The sequence below is a fragment of the Camelus ferus genome, chromosome 11, assembly GCF_009834535.1.
Source record: "Camelus ferus isolate YT-003-E chromosome 11, BCGSAC_Cfer_1.0, whole genome shotgun sequence".
Taxonomy (NCBI): Eukaryota; Metazoa; Chordata; class Mammalia; order Artiodactyla; family Camelidae; genus Camelus; species Camelus ferus.
Window position 1 is genome coordinate 74,886,862 of NC_045706.1, and position 16,302 is coordinate 74,903,163.

Below are 16,302 nucleotides of genomic sequence, written 5' to 3' on the forward strand. Positions count from 1 at the left end.
TTTATGGATTGAATTCTGACATGTTCGTGAAATAAAGCATTGCTGTTGTTTTATTTTGAATTTCTTGAGATTTTTCCAGAAAGAGGTATGGCTCTTAACTACCAGTATACAGCTTGTCTACACAACAACAGAAGGAGTGAGAACGTGATCTGTAGAAGCTGCGAGCAATCGGGTGAGAGAGAGAAGTGCTCTGAGCATTAACTGCAGGATTGTGCTTCCTTAGTTCTTACTCACACTCTTCAGTAGCGGGACAGAATAAATTAAGGAGAGACAGGTTCTGGTAGTTGGCAGGAGGTTTGTCAGATGCAACACGGTTTTTAAATTATTGCTCTAAAGATGTGATTTCATTCTGGAGGCTTACAGTTTGATTACCAATTTTATTTCAGACGTGAAATGTTTTATATTAGTATTTTCTGTTCTAGATTCTGTCTCTGGATTGCATCCTATTACTTTTGTCCATTTTAATGGAAATGTAATAAAATACCAACAAAGGCATTTCCTTCATGGGCACACAAACTTACTAATGGATTAAGGGTGCACTATCTGCATGAAGTTTGTTATACTTTTAAATTAATACATTTTAAAAGGGAATATTTAAAAAATATTTATTACTATTTATTTATTAATTAAAGTAAGGGGAATATTATTCAGAATTATTATTTGGGATCTCTGATTTGGAAACCAGTATCAGGGGAACATTTTTCGAAAAGCATTATTTGTCTGTTAAAACAGGTTTTACCACATAGCTTGTAAGTAGTTTTATTCATTCAATAACAGTTCGTGGGATGAGTATCGTATTCTGGGTGCTGGGGTTAAGGTAGTATCTGAAATGTTACAAAGTCTCTTTTCTCAAGAAATTTATTCTACTGGGGATATGTGCCAATACAGACATAAATATGCTTGTTTATAAATGCACACGCAGACCATGCATGCATAGGTCAAATACAGTAGGTGATGATGAGAGCTGTGGGGCAGTGCTCATGGTTCCTGTGTGTTAGAGAGAGACACACAGAGAGAGAGAGAGCACGGGCGCTTGAGTGTGAGGGAGGCTGTCCTGTTTCCGTCTTGTCTCGGTGTGTGCTTGCTCTGTCTTGTTACTTCCAAGCGCAGGACAATTAGATCATTGCTTCTAACGAAGTCTGGAAGTAAACGCTGCACTTGCGTTCCAGAATGTGACTCAGCAGGCAGAGCCATGCCGTATGGAAGCATGACAGTGCATTTGCCTTCATGCCCCTTTAATGTGATGATTTAATGAGCCTGAGTTGTAAATAATTGATAAGGCATGAGAGGGGTTGATACAATGAATTCAGTGTCTCAGTCTGGCTGAGAAGGTGGTGCATGGTGTATGTACGTCTGTGTGCACGTCTGGATGACTGATATCCTTGCAGGGTTGGTATGCCCGGAGTCACTGCCTTGGAGCAAGCTTGTAAAACTCTCTGCTGTGCTCCGAAGTGGTCAGGTTATCTTACAAGAGCCGTTCTTCCCTCTCTCCCCCTCCAGGCCCTGTGTATACCTTTTTAGCCTGGGTCTTGGGACTAGGCTAGCTTTGCTGAACAGTTTTGCAAGAGTGGGTCTAGGAAGGAGAGCTGTTTTCTCCTCTTTGCCTCTTCTCCCTGGAGAGAGATTCAGTCTCTCTCACAAACTCAGCCTCCCTGCTGATTGCAGAGAGCACGGTGGCCTCGCTTCAGTCTGTCATCACTTAGCAGCCTGACTTGGTCTAGAGCTGCACACTCAAGAAATGACTGGGCTAGAGTGTGCTGTTTTCAAAAATATAGCTTTGAAGGCAAAGGATTAAAAATAGTCACAGAAATTGGAGCCACTGGATTTCAGTGAAAATGAAAAAAACAATTGAGGTGTTTGATGCACTTAGAGTGAATTGAAAGAGACAATAGGTTAAAAATCAGTGGTGAAGGGAAAAAAGAGAAATCTCTTGATTATTTTCTTCATGAAAGTGTAAGACCATTTTCACTGGTCCACATTTAGTTTATTAACTTTAGAAGTAAGCAGTATCTTTCATGAAAAAAAAGAAAAGAAAAGCTTCCTCTTCTTTTTAATTTCCAAATGCTTTGTGATTGTGTTATATTCTGTATGGAGTGGAAAGTAAAAGTAACAACGTGCTTTGTTGTTTTTCTGTTCTAGTCCGCTTTATACGATTCTTTTAGTATGGAGTGTGAGGATTCGATTGTTTCAACCCATGATGGTTCATTTACATTTTATGCAGACGTGTCATCTTAGGACATACCTGTTTCCCCTTGTTGTAGCAACTTAAGTAGAAATATCACAGACTCAGCCCTGAGTAAATAGGGGGTGCTTCTGTACGTGCTGTTCAGACATGTACTTCTGCATTTCTCTGAACTATGAAGAGGTTCCTGACAGCTTGCTTTAGCGCCTGCCTGTGGCCCAGCTGCTCAGCCAAACACTCCCATTGGCACTTAACGTAGGAGACTGGTGTCCAAGCAGAAATCTACTGCAGAAATACGTAAACTGAAGCACTTAAAATTTCTCTCTGCGATAACCTTTTAATCCTGGGTCTACTTTTCAATCGCTTTAACTCAGTTCCTATCATGCTTATTGAGGGCTTGTGTGTCCTAGGCATTTTGGTGTGTGCTGGCTATGAAAAAGTGAGTGAGAGCCAGCCTCTGTCTGTAAGGAACTCAGTCTGTTAAGATCTCAACAGCACTATGTCCAGGAAGAAGTGAATGTTAATTTGGGTGAGGCCAGTCACAGTCTTTTTAAAAATTAGCTTGTAGGAAACATACCTTAACTATTCTGTCCTTTGAGGAAGATCAGGCAAGGAGGACTCTTTGTTGACCTTAGATTTTGAGGTGATGCTTCTGTTAGCCTGTAAGTTAGTCAAACAAGCTTCTTGTCCCAATAATTGCTTTGAAACTGCCCTTCAGTATCAGCTCTGAATGGAAATTGTGTGTGAGTGATTTTCCTGTTTCTCAGAGGGTTCACGGGTGGATCCTCAATATCTGGGGGCTGGACTTACTCAGTTAGGACATGTTGGTAGTAGAATGTCCCCAACTGCCCCAAACCAGTGGTGTCACACACTGCCGTCCATTATCCTTGCTGGTGGTGCGTTCATCTCCTCTGCGTAGTTTTCAGCCAGGACCATGTCGTTCATTCTTGCACCCCTTTTATAGTGACGTGTATGTGGGAATCTGCACCCAGATGCTCACTGTTCTGTCCTTGTGAAAGGAGTAAATGGAGGGAAGAAAGTCATGCACTTCCTTGTAGGTTGTTTAAGGAGAGCAGTGGGATGCCTGCATTGAGAACCATTCTGGTTAACTCAGCAGGGTTTGAGGGCCCCATTTGTATTATTTTGGTGAACTCCTGAAAGGTTATTATCAGCTTGCAAGTTGAGAGGTAAAGAAAACTCAACTAAACCAGCATACCAACCTGAGTGCATAGAACACTGTTTTGAGGCCTGTGAGTCCCACGTCCTTGGCTGAGAGCCTGCTCTGCTGGAAGCACCTTGACCTCAAGTCCCTCTACAGGGAAGAATCCCTTCTCTGATAGCAGGAACCTCTGTCTTGAAGACGGTGGTTTAAAAAAAAAAAACAAAACTGGCGGTGTGGTTTGGGGTATCTTTGACAATCTGATGTATGTAATAGATTCTTCATAGAAAACTCACTTACTTGACAATATGCAAACTTATGCCTGTGGGGTAATTTTTGTGAGGTTAATTTATGTTTTTCTCTCAGTATTTTTCCTGTTATTTCCCCCAGTTTAAGCAGCTACCATTCCCTGTGCTTTTTTCTCCTCAGGGGAGGTGTGAGACTTGGCAGAAAGCTTAAGTTGTCTACAAGGCCCTTCCCTCCCAGACTTTTATTCTCTAAAGACTAAATCCAAGGAGGTGGTTATGCTTAGTATCTTGGACACAAGGGAGAGAGAGATTGCTTCTGACTGAAAAAGAAGATGAGAAGAGATTTTTACCCCCAGACTTAAAAGACATTCATATGGAGCAAATGGATGCCCATAGGGGAAAAAAAGAACAAAAAGAGAAGAACGAAAGAACTGCAGCCTAAGCCTCACACTTTATGCAAACCCTAATTCAGATGGGTCATTTGTGTAAATGTAAAACACAAAACTATAGAACACTTAGAAAAACTCTTTGAAATCACAGAGTTTTAAAACTTGACATAAAAAACATGTCCATGAAAGGAAAACATTGATAAACTGGATCTCATCAAAATGAGAAAGTTTTGTTCTGTAAAAGCCCCTGAAGAGGATGAAGTGTGAGACCCAGTGGAGAGGGAGGCAGTGAGACCTCGGGAAGTAAGTGGTTCGTGCACAAGCTTTGGTTTCCTTAAAGCAACCTTAAGGGGTTGGTACAGAGACCAGTTTGGATAAAGTATGTACATTACTTAGCATCACGTCTGGCGTATTAACAGTCTGTTGTAATGAGAGCTTTGGAATTTGGGTGTGTGTGATGCACATCCAGAGAAGTTTCTCTTTGTGTGTGTGAGACTGTTCTGTTGATATTTATATTTTCCTGTCTCACCATTTAGCAGGTTGTTATATTAAAACATTAAAATTAATGGGTTCTTACATTTCTTCTTAGTGTTTTAAATATCCAGAATAGAATTTAGAACTTCAAATAACCATATGCATGTGTTGAAATATAATATATTAAACTACATCTGAACTCATAGCTGAGTGCTTCTGTGGACTGAAATTAGATGGGTAAGGTGAACATGTTCACTGGAGGGAGGGGAGAGGGAGAGAAAGGGAGGGAGGGAGGGAGAGGGGGAGGCGGGGAGGGAGTGGAGGGGGAAGAGAGAGAAGGCCAGGGGGGAGGGAGAGGGAATGAATGGGATTAGAGGGAGTAAAAGAGGAGAGGATGTGTTTAAATCAAATGTGTATTCAGATCACTGTTGTTATTATTTTGCTTTTTTTAATTTCCAGCTATATTTTCTCCTACCAAAAAGACAGCTTTTACTGTTTATCCAAAGACTTCCCATTTGTTCCTCTCTTTAATTGTCTTGAATAAATAGAGTCCAAGAATGAAACGTTAAAATTTTGTTTTGTTTTGTTTTAACAGAACTGTTCACTATGAAGGTGGTGCTGTGTCTGTTCATGCACGTTCCCTGTGGAGGCTGGAGACACTGAGGGTTGCGTAAGTAGAGCTCGGTGCAGCCCATGCTCTGAGGGTGCAAAGTGCTTCTGCTGCTCTTGTGCTTTTGTGTAAAATGGCCACGCTGATGGCCAGCAGGCAAATGAAACAGGGAGACAGTGGAGTCTCCCCGCCTTTCGCTGTCCTCTGGCCTTTATTTATCCTTCGTGAGCCTACATGCTCCGGGTAGAGAGCAGTCATTTTATACCATCGCTTTGTCTTCAGCCTCATTTATTTTCGTAATACCATCTCGCCCCAATCTGTGCATCTCTTGGCAGGAAGGGCTCCTAGGACAGAGTGATGTAAGGTTTGGAGACAGGACAAACTGCAAGCCTGTCACACGTTTCAGGTCTGACAGATTCTGGTTTTAACCTTCTAAAGGCACACGTAAAACAGAAAACTTGAATCTGAACGAGATACGAAAGTCATAGCTGGCAATCACTATCTTTACGTACAAACAGCTTAATAGCTGAGAAACCTGGATTGCAGTCAAAGCACTGTGTGTTCATGATAGAAGAAATGACTTTTTTTCCTGATGACTTCAAAAAGCTGTCCAGAGATTGACTTTTTTTCCCCTAATATTTGAAGCCTCCTTTTTTTTTTTTTTTTTCAATTGAAGTATAGTTGATTTACAATGTTGTGTTAGTTTCTGGTGTTTTAGTTCCTTTAAATAAATGCATTACTGATGACAAAGATTATTTTGAACTATTTTTTTTTTTAAATTTAAATTCCAGTCAAGTTTTTTCTAAGTGATTGGGATATTCAGTCCCTTGCCTAAAAAATAGTAAGTTTCCTGAGTATTTATTCTCTATTACATTATACTTTAAAAGTTACTGATTTAGGGTTATAGATTTCATGGATGGGTGTAGGGAACTATCTTATAGAAAAGCTACCTTTGCCAACTTGATACTTTGAGATTCATGCGAATCTAATGATTAAAATAGTTCAGTGGTCTTCAGTGTTTTTGCTTATATATCTCATGCAGTAATTTCGTAAAACCTTGTGTCTCTTTGAACATTGTTAGCTTTGACATAGAAATTTTTTCATTATCAGTTTAAATATATGAGTAGAATATAATTTATAGTGTACTATATAGGTAGTGACATTTTAAAATGGTTATGCCACTCTTTGAGAAGTATCCCATTGACTCCCAGTTTGGCTGTGATTTAATGTCCATCTTTGTTTAACCATACTTGAACATGGCCTTCTTTAACAGTGAAAACATATTTATTATTCATATTACTCACTGAAATCATATTTCTGTTACTCTCCCATGACAGAATTTTGTCCCAACTGTATTTTTTATGATTGAAAGACTTTTCTGCTGTCTGTCATACTCCTATTAAACATAAATATGAATGTAAATTAAGTTTATTTTTTTATATTTCCTACAGTAGTAAGTCTGTAACTTTAAAAAGTGCTTCTATATTAACCCCACTAATTATTAATTGCTAATATTGAATTTCTTCTACATGAATGCATAGTTGATCAAATCCACCTAAATATTAAGACTTTTGATAAACATTGAACTTAGAAGTAAAATTTTATTGAAAGTGAATCTCTTAATGAGCTGGAAAAAAGAAGAGATGACTTATAAAGCACAAAGAAGAAAACTCATAGCTTTTCTGTGCTTTATAAATTATTCAGAGAATTTAGCTAAAAGAGTTTCAAATATATACATGTGTCTCCAAATTTTACCTTGTGTATTATAAAAATGACAGCTTTATTAGAGAAATGAAATGATCAAAAAAGTGAAATTTAGTTTTGTTGCCCTTTATAAAACAGATTCCAGATGTGTTTTCAAATTTATAGATTTACTTACCCTTCACAATTGTGTGCTTAAAGAAAAGGAATTTTTTTTTGAGCAACCAGACCCTAAATCTATCTCAATTTATAGATTAAAAAATAATAATAATAAAGATCAGACATCCTGAAACCCTGCCGGGACTTCATTTTATTGTCAGCAGTGTTGTCAATGAACTGTAATTACTCGACTCTGATTGTTCAGCTCATCTTTGAATTTGGGTGGCTGACACAGGGCCTGGGCCTTCCTCAAATAGCAGAGACAGAAAGGGACATCTTACCAGCGCCTGCGTGAAGCTGTGCTCATTGCCCCCCAGAATCCTGATGACAGCAAGGGGGACTTGGCAGCCCAGGCAGAGCAAGGAGCTTCCCAACCATTTAAAAAAAATTAAAGAGAGGTGTTTTGATTCTACTCTGTGACCCTTGATGTACATCCTCAGGAGGAAAGCAGGAGGTTGGTGTATGATGGATGTAATGAAAGTTCTTTTAAAAAGAGTTTGTTGCGTCTTTGAGCTACTTTGGGTTCATTGTAAATGTAGAAATTAGATTGCATTAAGTTTGCACGTCGTCTTATATGCAGTGGCCATGTAATTACTTGTTTTCCTTTATACTTAGGAAGTGATAGTCAAAGGTTCTGCTTGTGTTTATAACAGAACTTTATTTCCAAAGGCCTTTGTTTATATTATAGTCTTTGAAATACTGCATGCTTTTTGTTTTCTCCAACAAGGCCCCAAAACTATATGTTTTTTATACTTTATGTAGTCCAGTAATTATATATTTTATATTGCATACTTATACAAAGACTATTAATGTTATATCAAAAGTTTTTCAATATCATGAAATTTTAATAAAATAAATTTTAATTTCAGGAGTTAAATGTAATAGGAAACACTCTCCTGTATTGTACCCCAATTCAAAGTTGTAAGAACATTGTCAGTGGCATATATGTTAGTTTCTGTAATGAGAATGATCACTGAAATTAAAAATATGCATTATATATACTTAAAATTCCACTTTCTTCTGTGTTACAAATAAAAAAAATCAACATATTATGTAGAGTGGCCAAACACTTCTCATTCCTTTGAGATAATTTCAAGTAATTATAGCTAATGCATAGAGAATACTTTTTTAGTATGTTAACATAGGAAATTGCTTTATGTAACTACTTTACTATTACTATTTTCAACTTTTACTGAAATAATATTTTCTCGCCCCTTGATTCTCCTGGGCTTGTCCTCTTTTCTTTTGGGCCATGGGCATACAAGATGAGCTCATTTGAGTGCCCATGAGCTAAAGAAAATGTGCTTAGACTTCACAATGTTTTGCTGATAATTGGCCTAATTTATTCTGTTTCTAACAGAATTGCCTTAGTGACTTGAGAGGTATGTTTGTGTATATGAGCCCTGTTATTAAATAGATTTGCACATGGTATACAGAATACCCTAAAAAATTCTGGTAAAAAAGTATGTACTTGGTCAAAATTTTGGACTGTTTTGAAAATGAAGTTGTTTTCTATGATGATTAAGATGAGTCATTATTCGGTAAAATATTCTTCTTGAAATATTGGAAATGATATTAAAACTAATTGTGTTTTTCATAGTGTCTGCAAAGAATACACTTAATTGGATAAGTGTATTAACAAAGGAATAAACAAAGCTTTTTTACTACCAGACTAGAAATGCTTTAACATGCTGTTGTTGGTAAAGAAACTTTAATTTCATTTCTAAGACAATACTGTATTTTTAACAGGGTTTGTTGGTACAAGAATATTAATTTAGCAGGGGGACTTGTCCAAAGTAATTGTCTTTATAAACAAATCCATTTAAGAATGAACTCATTAGAATATCTTTCTACTGTTAATTTTCCATGCTAATATCTCGAGTCAAAAATCTAGATTGGGAAAACAGCATAAAATTGACTTATAGTTCACTGAGATTGGAGAATTTTATATAATATTATCAATTTGTAGAATATGAACATTTTTAATGATTATATATTAAAACACTTATTAACTAATAAAATCCTATTGAAATCCTCCATATCTTTACTTTTTATGTATTTGATTCATTACATAGTGGTAAAGGCTTCCACGGTAATTGTCATTTTAAAAGTTATCCTTGTGTTTCTTTTGTTTCATTTTCTGTTTGCACTGACATGTGAAGCTTCATGGCATAGTACATTCTCTTGAGAGTGTATCTTTCATTATAAAATACCCAGTATCCCCTTTATACTCTGCCTTGAATTCTAACTTGTCTAATATCAACTTGACCATCATTATTTTCTTTTGATACTATATATGCATGGTAAACCATTTTTAGTTTTTAAAAACATATTTGATTTTTAGCATCACTGTTATCAGAACCTTGTTTCTGCTCTATACTGTAGTGAGTGCAAGGATCTGATGTGTGCAGCTTTCAATTAACACAGTGCTGGCAAAGCAAGGACAGTCTGTATCTTAATTTTTCTTTTATGCCCTATTTGAATGTTGTTATTTTTAAAAGCAGATTTTAATAATCACAGCTTTGCTTTTTATCTTTTTTCTGCATTCTTAGTTTATATTTTCTGTGTGCTGCATTTATTTTTTTCTTTCCCTTTTTTCCTCTTGAACTTACTAGAATTTATTTTCTTGATTTGTTTCTTTTTTGTCCATTGATTTTTAATGATAGCTTTGTTCCACATTAAAACTTAAACAATAGGAAGAGATCTCCTTTTTCAGATATTACATAATTCACTTTATATATATGAGTTCCAATTAACCATAACTAGGCACTATTTTTCAAGTCTATGCAAATCCAGCTCAAAACTGGTAAATTCTAAAATCTCATTTAAAGTCATAATGTGTATAATTGTGACTCGTGATTAGAGGTTAACTTAGAACACAAGTTCTTAGTCATCTTTGCATGGAGTAGTGTTTGGTGTGGATAGTATTACATTTAATGTCAGAAGATCTGAGTTAAATTTCCCTTTTACTTACTGTTAGCTGCATGACATGGACTATTACCTAGTTGTTCCAAATAACCATTTTGTTGTTTGTGAAACGAAATTAATATCACCAACATCATAAAGTCTTTGAGAACATTGAATAAGACAGTATATGCAGAGCACCTTTGTTCACTGTCTGACACACACATTGTAATTGCTGTTTCTCCTGTGGTTGTGTTGGCCATTGGATCAAGTCTTAACTGTTTTTCTTAGGTGGAGTGGGAGCCACATAAGGTGGGGCCAGCCTTTCCGACTCCGCCACGTCACAACAGGGAAATACTTGAGTCTCCTGGAGGACAAAAGCCTTCTACTCATGGACAAGGAAAAAGCTGACGTCAAGTCGACCGCATTTACCTTCCGATCTTCCAAGGTAAGACAGAAAATGTAATTTTGGATTTCCTGTAAGTATATCCCTACCACATTTCCTTTGATGTTAAAAAGGCAAAAAGAAGTGATGTGTGCTTTCCATGTATTTCTAAATGCACACTGTCTCTTCTGTCCATCCCTCTTCAGTAAAATCCATTTCCTAAACCCCTGAAACCTGCCCTGGAGTTTCACCTGTTTGCTAGTTCTTTGGTTATTGACACATAGTGCATCCATCCAGCCCCTTTCAGTTTTCCTGGGCTTTGGCAGTGCAGTTAGCGCAGACCTCGTGCTGCCGTCGTGTAACGGGGGTGGGCACACCAGGACCTTTTTCTCATGGCACGCTTCCACAGCTGCTCTGTACATGGACCTTTCTTCTAATGTCTGTTGAATCAGAACACAACCTCTGAGAGAATCCTTCAGCTCTTTCAAGAGAATCCCTCTGAACTAGATGATGACTAGAATAGAAATAAGTACACATCGAAGTCAAGTGGGAATGCTGCTGCTTCAGCACAGCAAGGCCCACTCCGTGCTGACGGGAGGGTCCCAGCTCACCAGCCCCGCAGGGCAGCAGGTTCCTAACCAGGCCTCAGCAAAGCAGCAGTTTTCCTAAACAGCAGAGTGCTCAGGAGTAGTTGAAAATCAGTTTTTTATTTGACAGATGCCAAGCATCTACCATGTGCATTTTTATGAAAATTGTATCTTTCTGCCCTTAATTTCATGAAGATTGTGAAACTTGGGCATAATGCTAGGAAAGGTACTGCATTACTGGTTTGCTTTTGTCAGAGAGATGCAAGATTTTATGCCCCTGTTACTGATAAAGGGAAGTTTGAGCAAGACCAGAAGTAACTCTGAAAAGATGTCAGCATACTCAGTAGGCTGAGTGGGCAGTAGCCACGCTCTAGTTCTGTTGCTTTGGAGGACATGGAGTGGTAGAAGATGCCTCTGATTCAACGAGTTCCCCAGAGATCTCCAGGAGAGACAGCCAGCGTAGTCCCCATCCTCTGTGGAGAAAGTAGGCAAAGCTGGTCAATTCCAGTGGATAATCTGAGACAGGATGAGCATCTGTACTTTGTTGTCAGGACCAAGTGGGGCTCTGGAGGGGCACTTCGGTGGACCTCAGGTGAGCAGTGAGTTGCTCCTTGTCTCTGTAGATGGAAAGCGCAGGTGGTTGCATTGTGAACACAGTTGGTACTGGTCAGCTTCTTCCTCAAGACTTTAAGCAGGGAGGTGGAAATTTGCTGGTTTGTCCACTGATAGCATCTCAGCCCAGAAAGGAAAAAATTCAACCTGCTGAAGACCAATCAGTTATCTGATGGTGGAAACTCTTTTCAAGTAAAAAAGGTGGCACACAATGGCATACAGCTTAATGGCAGAAAATTGGAAAAATGAAAAGAAATGCATATGCCATCCCAGCAAAATGTAATCAACCAAAATAAAATCCCAAAGAAGGAGGACAATCTGAACAAATACATCACAGTGAAAGACACTTGGAAGGTTTTTCAAGATATGGCACTTAAAAAAGCAAAATATGTCTAACAAAAAGTGAGGAGAAAGAGGAAAAGTGCAAGGTGCTCCGATTGCTGCCTGTGAAACAGTGAGAAGTCAAAAAACTTTCTTAAAACTGCAAAACCAAATAATAAATAAGATATTTAATAGTAAAAGCCAAAGACTCCAATGTAATAAAGTTTACTAAAATAGAGTGGTGGACAAGAGGGAAGTTGGTGAAAGAAGGAAAGTGGGCATTTGTGCACTCAGGGATGTTTGGGGCTGACCTGACCTGGGCTGAGAGTGGGGACAGGCTGGCAGTTCGTGCCCTCCCAGAGCCTGTTGTGGGTGCTGGGAAGCGAGGGCCTTTCTTTCCCCTCTCCTTGACCTTCTGAAGACAGTAGCTGCTACTGTTCTGTGATGGTAAGTCTCCCAGTTGAGTTGAGTTCTCTCCATAACTGATCTTGCTGAGAATCAGGACCCCCATTTTACAGATGGAGAAACTAAGGGCCAGAAGGATACGTCCCTTGTCCACGTCCCTGGACTGGGAGCATAGAAGAGCCAGTGAACACGAGGTTATCTCTGCCCCAAAGCACTGGCCAGGGTAGGTTTCAGGAACCCTGCACTGGCCAGTCACTCGTTCACCCCTGGGCTGTCAGGGAAGCCACAGGGGCCTGGAGGTGCCTCGTAGCTGCATGGTCTCCCCCACCCCCTCCACAGGCTCCCAGGCAGCTGCCAGATGCTGTTGTCCAGCTGTAGTCTCCCCTGAATCCTGCTGTTGCTGTAGAAATCTGAACACTGAGCTCTTCTTTCTCTTTTCATTATTTCTGTAACAGTCATGTTTCCATGGTCTCCAAAAATCCTGCTTTTGCTGTAAAAAGCTGAATTCTGACACAGTCCTTCTCCTTTCATTCTTTCTGTAACAATCCTGATTTTCCAGGAGGGCAGTGGATGCCTCTGGCAAAACAGGAATCAGATTATTCCAATGGAAACGCAACTGCAAAAGAGAAGAGTATAGTAACATATTGCAGTAACTTCTTGTGTATGTACAAATCCTTGATCCAGCTCCCTTCTATGTATATATGATTACTTTTATTTTTAATGAGAAGGGTTGTCTTACAGAAATAAAATAAAACCTGCAATGTTACCTTCATCATTCTTTGTCATGGCAAAAAATTGGTAAAGACTTAAATGTTCAACAAATAGAGTTGATAGCTAAGTGGTATTAGCTATCAGTGTACTGATCTGGAAAGATGTCTGTCATCTATTGTTGAGTGAAAAAGAAGAGCAGACTGTAATGCAGTTTAAAAATCTTATTGTTTTTTTTTTTTTACTTTAAAAAACCCTTGTGTATATGTGTGTGTATGATTATGTGTTAAATGGGGAAGAATCTACACTAATCTTTTTAACTTTGACTACTTTAGGAAGATCAAAATGGAAGGTGAATGGGAGTATGAGGGAACATTTTTTAACTTCTAAACAATAAGTCTCTGGATTACTTTGCCTATTATAACAGCCGTTTTTCCTTTGTAGCTAAAAAATCAACCGTTGCACTGACATACTTGGACATAAATTTTGTGCACATTTTCATTTCTTTAGGGGGAGATCTAGAAATGGAAATACTGGCTCAAAAGCTATGAATATTTTAAAAATCTCTGGATAACAGTTCTTGCCCAAAGCAATAACTTTTGAAACATTTCCCCCTAAATATCTCTGCTAATACTCTGTCAGTGTTAGAGTGTAGCTTGCATTTGAAGAATTTTTACTGACCAGATCCTTCTGTGGTCCCTGCTCAGAGGTTCTGTTTCTGGCTTTTGGCAGTTCTGTAATGTCACAGCTCACACGGAGAGTAGAGAGACTAGGATTCCAGCATTGCCTTTCAGTGAATGATTCAGTTTCTCTGAAGCTGGTCTCCTGCCTGGAGCCCATGTTCATGGAACCTCTCTAATACACAGGTTGTTGATAACCTGCTGTCAATTATCGTGATGAGAGTTGTATATGATAACGTGGTTGAGAGTAGTGAAGGTGGAGGTGAAATCCAGGAAAACATTATTTTTAAAATCACAGAATTTTTGTTTTAACATCACTGACAGATTAGGTAATAATGTGTTTTCTATGAGATAGAGACTAACTATATCATTTCTTTCTAAAAATACTTTTTATTATATATAGTGCATAGCCACTGTAGACAAATTTAAAAGTGAATACTACAAAAATATGGTAAGGGGAAAATTAAAATCATGTACCATCCAGGGGGGAGGGTATAGCTCAAGTGGTAGAGTGCATGATTAGCATGCACAAGGTCCTGGGTTCAATCCCCAGTACCTCCTCCAAAAAATAAATAACTAAAGCTAATTACCTTCCCTTCAAAAAATAAAAAAATTAAAAAAAAAATCATGTACCATCTCATCCATCACTCAGAAACAACTGTATTTTGTCTGTGTGTTTCAGTTTTTAGCAAATATATACATATTTGATACTAATAGGTAAATTATTAAAATTAAAATTCATTCATCACGAAAAGTGCAATTACATAATAAAGAAGCATTGAACTTAAAACTAAAATAGAATTTTAAAAAGTGAACTCCTTGATTATAGATTGTATATTTAAAAAAATTTTTTTTATATTGTAAAAATTTTAGAAAAGATGTATAGCTAAACAGTTTCTTTCATCCTTTTGTTAATCATCACATTTAGTCATGGTCCTTGGTCTTTGAAATAAATATCAGGTCTACTTACTTAAAGGTGTATTTGGTACTTTTTTTCCCTGAGTACCACTGACAGGTTGAAAATGCTTGCCATATTTTTGCATATTTTTGTTACTATTTCCAATGAAAATAATACTTAAATTTCTGGAAGACAAAGACATTTTTGTGTAACATATTTCTTCAATTCTTGGTATACTTTGAGTGCACAATTAATAAATGACTATTTGATATAATTACTATGTTGTAAATCAAGTTTTCATAATTGATGAAAAATTAAGCTTTTTGGGTCAATTGAAAATACCAACTTTTATCTTGGATTCAGAGGTATGATTTGGGAAATTCTAAAGTGAAGATCGTCTCTCATGAACCCTTATATTTATGTTAGCATTTCCTTACCTGTGGTTATGTGAGATGCTTTGAAATTATAAGCATGTTCTTGAAATGTACATTTTTAAAAATTACAGATCTTTAAGATCATTCTTATTTAAAATTGTGAGAATGGCTTTAAAAACCTGTTCTACTAGTTAATATAAAGAGCAATTTTCTTAGCTTGTCTTTGGGATATCTTTGCACTAATGTGAACACTCACTAGCCAATCTCAAATTCAGGATTTGCAGAATAATCAACAATTGTTGATAACTGTATATATTCAGAATAAACAATAAAGTGGAAGACAGTTTATAATACAGCCTATGTTGGTCCTCCATTTCCCCCAGCTTTATTGATACATAATTGACATAAAATTAAGATGTCCAATGTGATGATTTGATGCACGTATTTATTGCAAAATGCTTATGTTGGTCTTCTTTTAAAGAGAACATTTTATATCATGAAGATTCAGTCTGATTCATACAGGTTTTCCTAGCTCTATTCTTCCCTTTCTCTATTCCTAGAATTTTTAACCATCACTTTCAAGCATGTTTTAAATGTCAGTTTTAATCATAAGGTAGGTCATGCCAATCACACATGTAGTATACTGCCCCCAAGATGTCATTTTTTTTTTTTTTTTAGATTAAAATGCCACTAAAATATTCCTCTGGAGGTGATTTCCTCCAGTTTTTCCTCTCTCATGCACCATGAATTGGAAACCTTTTGCTGTTGAAATGATGAAATACCAACCTCAAATAAGACTGCCAGTGAGATTACAAGGATTATGGAGCAAACGGCAAAAATAGAACAAAACATTTTTAGGACATAGTTTTCAGTATGTTATTTTTATTTTAGATTTTTATTCTTGTTTCAAAAAATGTTTAAGATGTTTTAAGACACATAGACCCACACAATGAAAGTAAGAGTAATAGCTCCCAATTTATTACATGCCAGAGGATGCGCTAAGCCCTTCACATGCATTTTCATATTCAATCCTAGTTCAAACCTGTGAGGCTTAGGTAACGGTTTACATCTTCATTATGCAGATGAGGATATTTAGGCTTAGATTAGTCAAGTGGCAGATCCAAACTCTGAAACTTAGTAAAACCAAAGCCCCCTTTAATAGTAAAGTTTATGATTTAATAATAGTAATAGCAGATGGAAAAGACATGTTCTCATCTGAGATCGTCTGAATATTATAGTTGCTTAGTGATTGATTAAATAGCTAAAAATTAAAAGCAGAATGGAGAATTTGGGCTTTCTTTCTTACCAAAATAGTTATACAAAATTATCAATGGAGATGGATTTTGCATTTAATCAGGATTAAATTCAAAATAAATTCTTGCAATCAGGGTATTTCTCAATGGGTTTTGATAGCATAATAGAAAATAATGCCAACTATGGTTTTACAGAATATACAGAAATTAAGTTATAGTTTCTATGCTGATATTTTTTAATTGCAGTAAGCAT

The 16,302-nt window shown here is 37.2% G+C and overlaps 1 protein-coding gene across 1 annotated transcript in view; it reads left to right on the forward strand.

Moving 5' to 3' along the window:
• Positions 1 to 16,302, forward strand: part of RYR2 (ryanodine receptor 2) — a 543,213-nt gene that overhangs the window by 237,932 nt on the left and 288,979 nt on the right. Inside the window, exons 11-12 of the mRNA XM_032491926.1 lie at positions 5,048 to 5,122; positions 10,118 to 10,274. Of these exons, the coding sequence (XP_032347817.1) occupies positions 5,048 to 5,122; positions 10,118 to 10,274 (232 nt within the window). The remainder of the gene's footprint in view (positions 1 to 5,047; positions 5,123 to 10,117; positions 10,275 to 16,302) is intronic.